This window comes from Rhipicephalus sanguineus, chromosome 7 (assembly GCF_013339695.2).
Source record: "Rhipicephalus sanguineus isolate Rsan-2018 chromosome 7, BIME_Rsan_1.4, whole genome shotgun sequence".
NCBI lineage: Eukaryota > Metazoa > Arthropoda > Arachnida > Ixodida > Ixodidae > Rhipicephalus > Rhipicephalus sanguineus.
In genome coordinates, this window is record NC_051182.1 from 141,045,933 (window position 1) to 141,055,593 (window position 9,661).

General features: G+C 48.9%; 1 protein-coding gene across 1 annotated transcript; it reads left to right on the plus strand.

Moving 5' to 3' along the window:
- Positions 1–1,080: 1,080 nt before the first annotated feature.
- LOC119400920 (uncharacterized) lies at positions 1,081–6,229 on the plus strand. Its single transcript, XM_037667808.2, has 3 exons — positions 1,081–1,239; positions 3,689–3,847; positions 6,032–6,229. The coding sequence occupies exons 1-3, from the start codon at positions 1,218–1,220 to the stop codon at positions 6,196–6,198; spliced, it is 348 nt and encodes a 115-aa protein (XP_037523736.1). The 5' UTR covers positions 1,081–1,217; the 3' UTR covers positions 6,199–6,229.
- The last annotated feature ends 3,432 nt before the right edge of the window (positions 6,230–9,661 follow it).

Consider the following 9,661-nt stretch of genomic DNA (forward strand, 5'->3'; position numbering starts at 1 on the left):
TGTACGGCTTCCTGACTGGAATATTTTGCCCTGCTTCGTCGCGCCAAAAGTTGTTTAATTCATCTTGCCTAATTATACAATTAAGCAGAGCACAATATACAGTGTGACATACTCCATGCAAGTGAGTGTGTGACTAACAACTTTATTATTCAAGGGGTGTGGAGGTAAGGGGGGTTCACTGAGGCTACGTATCCATGCAACAGTCAGCAACATGCTTTCGGTGGCGTCGTCATAGGATTCGTCTGCATGTTTTAAACCCTGGCAAAAATTATCTGAGGAACTAATTATATAGAAAAAAGTGCGCATGCTCACACCAGCACCCCTGGTCCTCTATTAACCACGGCGTAAATACCACAAGAAACATGACATAAAATAGAGGTCGTTAGCGATAACATAAGTGAAGAAATAGTTTTTCCCCTGATGTGCAAAGCAAGTGACGCCGTGCTAGCGAAACTATCGCCATACTATGAGATCTGATAGACCTCTGAAATGAAGCTGGCTTCTTCACTTCTTTTTCTCTAGCAGATGAAGCAAGTGGTACGAGACGCTTACACTGCGCAGGCATCACTTTCCACATTGGTACAAAGCGCGCAGAGCCGGACTACTTCGTGCAAGATTACAAGTGCACAGGCTCTGTCCCCGTAGCTTTCCCTTCATTGGCAAGAAAAGGTCTTTACTAGTACACGTTTAGAAGGATACCGTTGCATCCGCGATCAGATCCGGCAGCGCTGATCGCGGAGGCCACGAGTACCGCGCATATAACGTGCGGAATAACCCGTAGAGGGACGTCGAGGAGATGAGAAGGCGTAAAAGTGCGCGCGTGGAACTGTGTGGTTAAATGATAGCTTGCACGTGACGTCAACGACGCAGGTTCCTAACAAACCGGTACTCCAACATGGCGGATTTGATGACATCAATATATCATAATCACGTGGCAGTTAACCTGCTTCAATGTGATGACGCCGCAGCAACATTTTCGGCCTATGTGCATGAATAAAAAAAGACCTGCACACGATGTATTGATAACATCGACGTGACATCACAAACTTCACGCCCCACCATGCTGATACTCCAGCATGGCAGTTAATGTGACACCAGTGCAAGCGTCACATACGTGAACAAGAACAAGGAACAGCTAGCGCTCGGGTTTGACGCTGCCGGACACTGCTGTGCGTTAACGAACTCATCAAGAATCCATTTCTTACGGTTACGGAGTCATGGCAGGTAAACCAAACATCAGTGAGTACAAAGTCACTATTTGCATTGCACAACCGGACATCGGGTACGCGCGAAAATTACGCATTTTAAGGAGCCAACGCAATGCACAGCGTGCGTCGCTGCGCAGGATAGCCAGACTCCTCGCAGTCGGTGTCTCCGCAATAAGTAGGCAAGTGTTCATAACGAGCAAAGACGCGAAATTGTGATTTCTTTAGGCCGAGCTGTCATTGAAGCCGCTATGATATCTGAAAGAATCAAGCTCTGTATTGCGCAGTTATTGGTCCGTTGTTCTCGAAAATTTCGCTTATCATTGCTTGTCCTTGTCGGTTGTTCCATTTGCAGGCCGTCGCGGCGCCGCTCGAGTCTTGACTCGCGCTCATACGCAGTAGCAAAGGTGATCACACAATCTGCGGCGTTAGAGCGTTCACGTTCCGTTCCGATAAGACGTGATCCGCGTGCGAAATTCCAAAGTCGGTTACAACTAAGAATAAGTAGAAGCTCCGCCTTCACAACTGCGGCGCGCCTGCGATCCATCTCTGCGAGAGGCCAGATGTTTTGCGTTCGAACCATAAGTATTTTTCGCTGCTAGTGTAAATACTACGCTTTTAAAGAATCAAGCTTGTCGTACCTGCCTAAAATATCACGTTTATCTCAGCACTTATGTCGGAATATTTGCTGAAATTCGACAGCAACATGAAGTATTGGACAGAAAACCAGCGACACCAACATGCGTCTGTAAGGCAAAATCACCTACCTGAAATACGCCAAAGGTACTTGACGTCACAGAAGTGAGCAAATGTGATTGTATGGGGCATCTACTCAAATTTTTTCTTAGTGGAACAGGGATGGCAATGGGCGGCGCTTACATTTACTCTTAGGTTGAAACCGACTATGACCACGGGAGTGCGTGCCACACTGCGTCGCTGCGCCTTCTGGCGATTTCACGGCTAACTTCGAGAGCGTGTACAGTGTACCTGCCATTATGATCGTTCGATCGCTTCAGACGCATGCGCACCGGAACGTGGGTCGAAAGGTGAGCTGTCACTTCTGCAGTCAACGCGTGCAAGTAACCGATGGACGATATGTCACGACGAAAATGCCCCGTTTGTGCAACTGAAATGTTTTTATCACGATACCATCGCTCGGCACTTCCCATGCAATTGCGGAAGTGGCACCTTGCACACGCTCCAGCAGAGTGCACGGCAGGAAAGGACACGCGTGCGCAGTACGCTGCAGTCTCGAAGTTAGCCACGAAGCCGTCAGAAGGCGCAGCGACGCAGTTTGCCACGCGATACCGTGGTCTCTGGAATTTCATCTGCCACTGTACCAGTGATTTCCGCATAAACGAACAGTGGCAACCGTGGCGCGCGTGCGCAGAACGTTCGTGGGAACAGTGGCACGTCCAGCGCATCTCTCGTTCCGCTGTAGTCGATTCAGCCGATCGTAATGGTGCGCCTACTTGGTTTCGCCTTCGTTTCGCAGCCAAGGTGGCCTCGTCTTGGCACAGCGCTTTCACAAGAAAATGTGAAATCTACGCAGTCAATCTTGGAATGTTGGAATGACCGAGGTTCACGCCAGAAAGCAACGAAGGCGCTGATGAAGTTTCTGCGAGCGACCCACCTCGTTGAACGATTGTGACACTCCAGTGTGTGTGTGTGTGTGTGTGTGTGTGTGTGTGTGTGTGTGTGTGTGTGTGTGTGTGTGTGTGTGTGTGTGTGTGTGTGTGTGTGTGTGTGTGTGTGTGTGTTCTTCCCTCCCTCCCTATCCCATTCCTCTCTTCCTTACTCTTCTGTCTCCCCTTACCCCTTCCCCAGTGCAGGGTAGCAAACCAGATATGTTTTCTGGTAAATCTCTCTGCCTTTCCACATTACATTTCTCTCTCTCTCTCTACGCAGTTTCCTGCATCGACTCTGGACGCAATATCTTTGCTGATTGGATCGTTAAGTGAGGCTCTGCTGATGTTTTCCCATTGCCCACCGCACTTTTTGCACGATGATGGTGTTGTAAACTGCTTGAAGCTCCCGCAGGGAAGTCACGTGCATCGAATGACTTCAGCAACGACGAAGAAGAGAACGTTGGGTGACGTAGAACACGCTCATTAACATGGATGCCCGGTCCTGCGCTTCTATTGGATCCTTTAGGCGCCGAAGCAGGGTTTTCCCACATCGATTTGGTGCTTCCAAATTCCTGGACCTTGTGGGTTTTCCCACAGATGGTTCACTGAAGATCATTTCACAACTTAATTAAATAGAATCAAACTGTGTTGCGCAGAAGCTTTGCGCAGAAGCCGTACGCACGAGCACTTTTAACAACAGTAGTCACGAAACACGCCTCCTTATATTGTTCTGCTCACCGAACTTCTTGCGTAAAATGTACTGGTGGGCTAGTTTGTTGATCATGATAACGTATTCTTGCGTAGCTTCCGCAGCGTACCTTTTGATGTGCATTTCTCTCTCGCTCTCTTTGACAGCGCTAATCCGAAATACTGACGTCGACCTCGATAAGCTGAACACTGACCTTCTCTTGCTGCGGGCCATGATTAGCGTTGCGGAAGAGACCGGAGAACAAAGCGCCCGATTACAGTGTCTGCAAGACTACAATGCCAGCTTTAGACAGCAACTCCTCGCATGTAAGCGATCCTTACCAGGACTTGCACCGTTTTATCTAACATCAAATAGACCCTTGTGTAGTTCTAAATCCCGCGTTGACTCCTGCCCTAACATCGTTCCCGTGTAGGTCTTGATGCAGTTATAAAACCTGAGCTTAGTACAGATAACTACCGTGATACCTGAGGAAGTGCGTAGCACGAGCAACACAGCGACTGTCTTGGCAATCGCGCGCTTTCCGTGGCGGTTGCGCCCTCTCTTGCGTGGCGCGGCTCTCAACCGGATGTTTCAGAAGCGTTTTTTGCAATTCTAGGTAAATTATTGCGATTTATTCTCGCTTATTTATCCAGTTTAGACCTTGTTAGTTTATTTTGCACTGGTTTTGAGCATGTATATAGTTTGCCTCGTTTTAGGTCTGAATTGACCATTACGACATGAGACAGCGGATGAAGCCGGGCCCCTACCGAGCTACGTACTTACAGTTCAGCGACTTCCACGCCGCGAAAACCGTCGAGCAGCGAAGTTGTAACCGCGCGAGTGTATGTGATTGGCTAGCGAGATCCTGTAGTGTCGTCAATCCGCCGCTATACTGGAAATGCACGCGCCTACACTTGATTTGGCAAAGTGACATCACGTGACACGCGGGTTCAGCCAATGGCGTTTCAGCGAACGCCTCGTGTCACGTGATTTTCCGCTGGCGCATCCAGAATCCTGCCAAGTGTGCCCTCCCTGTTATCTACATGACCCTCTTGCGCGCCCAGGTGTCTTGCCTTCATTTATTACAATTATGGTACGTGTAATTATTGTAATTAATGAAAAGTGCGAATTTGCTTTCTTTTCCTTGGTTTATTACAATTACTGCAAGTCTCTAAATAGTGTAAATAATGGAAGATCGAATGGCTTTCCCGCTAACTTGTACCGAAAGTCATCATTATAATTTTGTTTTATTTATTTGAAGAAAAGCATCATGTCAATATCATCATTTCCTTTCATTTATTTCTTTGTTCACTTCCCCTCTGGTCACGTAACCTGCGTCACTACTACTACTACTGCTACTACTACTACTACTATTAAGACGACCATGCCTTGACATACACAGGAAAACACACTAAGAAAAATATTTACACATACTATCAAACGCACGATCACAATGTTAGGCAATTCTAAACCTATACCAAGATTAATATTACGCATTTGCTTTCGGTATGAAGTATACGTTAATATTACCGTAAAATATTTGATTCTTTTGAGATACTTCGTCAAGGCGACAAACGCTCTTTTTTAAGGCTAGCTGTCGGCCTTGGACCTAGTATTAGATGCGAAGTATCTTAAGGCGGAGCTCAATCCGGTGGTGGTGGTGGTGGTGGTGGTGGTGGTGTGCGGCGTGACCACCCTTACTGCGCATGCGCATACCCTCTCCACACACCTCCTCTCCACTCACCCTCTCCCCTTCCCCTCTCCACTCACCCTCTCCCTTTCCCCTCTCCACTTTCCCTCTCCCCTCTCCCATACCCCTTTCCACTCTTCCTCTGAAACGCGGGCTAAACCAAAGCTAGGTGGCTTTGGCTAGACATGCCGAAATTCTCTCCTCAGCAACGCCGCGATGTGCTCGAGCGCATGCGCGTCCCCTCCCCTTCTCTCTCCTCTCCTACGCTGCCCCCCTCTCGCCCGCCTGCCCTGTGAGAATTAACGGCCAGGATAGATGGAAGATACGACGCGCGTAGCGTCCCTCTTCGCGTTCCACGACGCGAGGTCGGTAGCATGCCCAACGAACGCCAACGGAACGCGATCGTGCAAGTGCTCTGGCTTCGCATCGCCTCATGGTCCCCTTTAGCGGGAGATGGTGTGATTTTTTCTTTACAGTCAATGGTTTCCTCTCTAAAGGCAACAAACTTCCTGGAAGTGTTTTTTTTTATTTACTGATTTTATCTATTTAGCTAACTGATTTTACCTCTTTGAACTTGTGCTCGACTACTTGTGACTCACGTGGTGTTCGTTTGTACTGTATTTCCACATCTTGTGCCTGATAAATTTAGTGTCCTTCTTATTATCATTTATTTATCCCATATTTCTTCTGCTAAGCGAGAGGGAGTAGCCGGTGCCACCATAAAGGCATCAATGTCTACTATTTATCATTTCAATCAAAAAAAGGACGACGAAGGCACAGGGTGGACTAAGACAGTGCATTGTACTTGGCTTCGACGCAGTTGACTCGACTCTAATGCGCAAGGAGATCGACGAGGTGCTGAATAAGATCGCGCACCTCAATCTCATCTTGGATCAGCGTACCAGGACCAATTGGCTACCGGACCATCTCACGCTGATTAGATGGGACTTGGAAGAAGACATTGCGGACATACTATCGGTTGATTAGCGCAACCACAAGAAATGCACCAAAAAAATAAACTTGTTCTGCCTTGTTTCGTTTCGGTTTCGTTTGGTCAGAGCGGACGCCGCCTGGCGTCCGCGATGTGCTCCCTCTTGGCTGATGCACCTCGGTCTCATACTCGGGGCTTAAAATCTGGCTTCAGTTTGAGAGATGAGGGCAGGGCAGGGGGGGGGGGGGTGCGGCTCATTCGGTGGCGACAAGTATATACATATTGTTATGACCGTCACCCCCATTGGATTTCTTTCGGCGGTTGCGAACTCAACAACTAGGTCGTCCACGCATCCCAAGGAAGATCGTGCACTTGAGATGGCCTCGCAGCCAAGCGAGAACACAGGTGTCAACGGACCGGTTCTGCGTGAAAAAACAAACGAGAAGGGAAATTTGCAGGTCTTAAGGACTGGTTCATAACAAACGACCAGAGATTAGTCGACCCCACCACCCCCCCTTTCTCTCTCTCTTTCTAGTATTTGCTGCATGAGGTGGCCGTTTTGAAGAGAGACCTGTAAAACCACCTTTCGAACACAGGCATGTAGGTTTGGCACGTGTTCCAGGGAGCAGGTCTCTTCGGGGTTGACGACCCCTCCCCCATCTCCGCTTTCAGGCTCTTCCCCCTCGCCGGGAGGGTTCTGGGACCTGTCGTGTGCAAAATCTTCGTACTGTGAGTTCGTGACAATATTTGGGCATCGTTTTAGATTGGGCTCTCACCACGTGTATTTTGTGGTGTCTTTCCCCTACCTCGTGTGCTATCACTGCAAAGTTCGCGTTGAGGCTAGAGACCGCACGAAGGTCACTTTGCTCGCTGCAGCTGCCGCGTTTACGAAAAGAGTGAGCTGCTAGCTAGAATAGCCAAAGTAGGGGATAGTTGAAGCAACAACTGTGTCAGTTCGCGCTCGTCCTATCTATACATGTGCGTTCTTCTCATACATCCTTCCTTTTTTTTTTTTTTGGAGCGGTGCGCTGCAAGTGTCGAGCTGTGACAGTTGTTAGTTAGCACTCACCTTCTGTGTTTTCTTTTCTGCGGCTTTTGTGGTTGTGCAGCGCGCATCAAGTTTCTAGCTGCTTTCCGTTCTTCCTGTGACATTCCAATTTCTTGCTATCGCATTCATTGCTTCGCCCTTGAGGCGAAACTGTGACTTTTTTTTACTGACACCGAACCAACAGTTGCACGGTAGGAGAATGGCAACCGATAAAACAGCTCAGTGCAATAGGTATCCTTCCTTTACGTGGTAGCGCGCGACCTAGAGCTCCAGTTGCCCATTTTCTTGGCTCCCTTCTCGTTTATTATTAAAACAGATTTAAGAAACTTCACGGTAAATGTAAGTGGATTCTCTCCGCATTAGCAATTTGCTGTCGCTTGAACATATTGAGAATTATAAAAATAAAATCAGAACACAAAACCAGAGAAACAAATCAGGTGTTCACACACTGGATAGGCCTCCTGTTCACATAGGTATTTGGCTCCATTGGGCGTGGATCCCAGGACGGACAGTTCGTAGTAATTTGTGTATGTTATTACCACGGCCGCTACATAAAAAAGCCGTGTTATTACAGAGTTTGAGAATTGGGGACCCAAGACGCTGGGCCCCCAAGCTGCGTTGGGCAGCCTGCTCTTGCGTTCGGATGATCAGCAGAGTTTGAGAATTGGGGACCCAAGACGCTGGGCCCCCAAGCTGCGTTGGGCAGCCTGCTCTTGCGTTCGGATGATCAGCAGAGTTTGAGAATTGGGCCAATCGTACGGAGCGTCACGCATGACGAAAATTGAAATCATGCGAGACGCGGGCCATACTACGCCGTGGCCCGCGCTGCGTCTGTGTCTTCTCGCTGGTGACCCAAGACGCCTTGGGGACCCACGCTAGTTTTAGGGGCGTAGCTCCTCTTAGTCTAACCTTGTCACGTCTCCGTTGTCCGGCGTAAACGGCAGTATCTATGTCCGGCGTAAACGGCAGATGGCGCTGTCTCATAGAAGTACATACAAACTGCAGTTCAGGGACGATATTCCAGATGGCGCTGTACACAATCTGTGTCGTCATCACCATTTCTCGTCTCATTTCCTAGATGACGTTGGTCCAATAGAATTGTGTGCAATATGGCGCTTGTGTGAATCGACACTAGATGGCGCTAGAAGTGCCGCTGCTCTCCGATTGGCTGCTGCGCGGGGATGCGCGGGGAGCGAGCGCCTCTCTCATTCTCCTGGATCGTCGCCGTACGTGTCGGATCGTTGTTGGATCATGGACGATGCGCAGCGGCGGGCGCTCGCTTGGCGGCAGCCAGGCGCATTCCGAAACGGTGCGCGCCAAGGACGTCACTGCGAAACGGGCTCAACGAGAAGCCGATCCCGAGACCATGATTGCTTCAGGAGCTTCGCCCAAGCTCTTCATCATTCACCCGTGGATACGCTGTTATTTTTTTCGATTTTTGCGCCTTGGGTCAAAACGAGCGCAAGAGCCCAAGAGTGGCTTGGATTCTGCGCATGCGCCCTGGTGGCTCGCAAGCTTCTTGGGTCCCCAAGCTCCTTGGGGCCCCTATTCTCAACCTCTCTAATGTTCTTGTTGTACGGACACATTTTCCAAGTGTTCGTAGCGTCCTACGATGAAATAAACTTTTACTAAACGAGAAGCCAGCCTGAGCGGCCTCTAGAGACAACTCCGTAAAGCTCTTCCGTAGCAGAGCACACATCAAAATGAAATATGAAGGTAAAGAGCAAGGATCTGAACAGCCGCTAGATGACGTAGCTATGCGCCGTTCCACTCGTTAGTCAGTAGCTTTAATATCCGCCTCATGAGGAGCACAGAAACGCGAGTTTGGCATTAAATTTTTCCGAAGGAAAATTTTACTGATGTGTACAACCGTCGATGTCGGCTCTACAACATGTATTGCAGTGGCCGTTACATGCACTACCACAAAATTCAGTAAAGCGCGCACAGAAATTGTACTTTCTTCCTTTGTTTCGCACCGTGGCTACAATGCAGCGGTTTAGATATACACGTATTCACATTCATCAAGCACTGGTTTGATTCATCAAACACATTCAGATCCATCCAGCGTGAGGACGTGGGCTCGAGCCCCAAAACCGGAAAGAAAGTCTTTCTTTGCTTTAGTCATACAATTTCTTTATGGCGATTGTCGTCCCAAACGTCGGACGATATTATCGGTCTGAACAATCTCACGTGGCGCTGATAGCAGTGCTCTCGGCCGCAAGGCCCTACGGAATTGTCCAGTCTTTTCGTAAGTATATTTCTCTATGTACTCATATTCTGGATTGTTTCCCTCTCTTTAACCGTAGCTTCTATGAGTTAGAGATTTTGGTGGCGCCATTAGTAAAAGTGTTCGGTCTTGTCGTAACGAAGGTGGTTCGTCGCTTCGCACGCCGTCTCCGGACACCGTCATGCGGTTATCACTCGTTCTTGCATCGCGCTGGCCGTCGTTGGCTACAGAGCACACTGCGTTG

Excerpts from the sequence above, each read along its gene's own strand:
- LOC119400920 (XM_037667808.2), top strand. The coding sequence starts at position 1,218 with ATGGCAGGTAAACCAAACATCA. Across the intron at positions 1,240-3,688 it reads GGCAGGTAAACCAAACATCA|CGCTAATCCGAAATACTGAC; the intron begins GTGAGTACAAAG and ends TCTCTTTGACAG. Across the intron at positions 3,848-6,031 it reads TAGACAGCAACTCCTCGCAT|TTGACTCGACTCTAATGCGC; the intron begins GTAAGCGATCCT and ends GCTTCGACGCAG.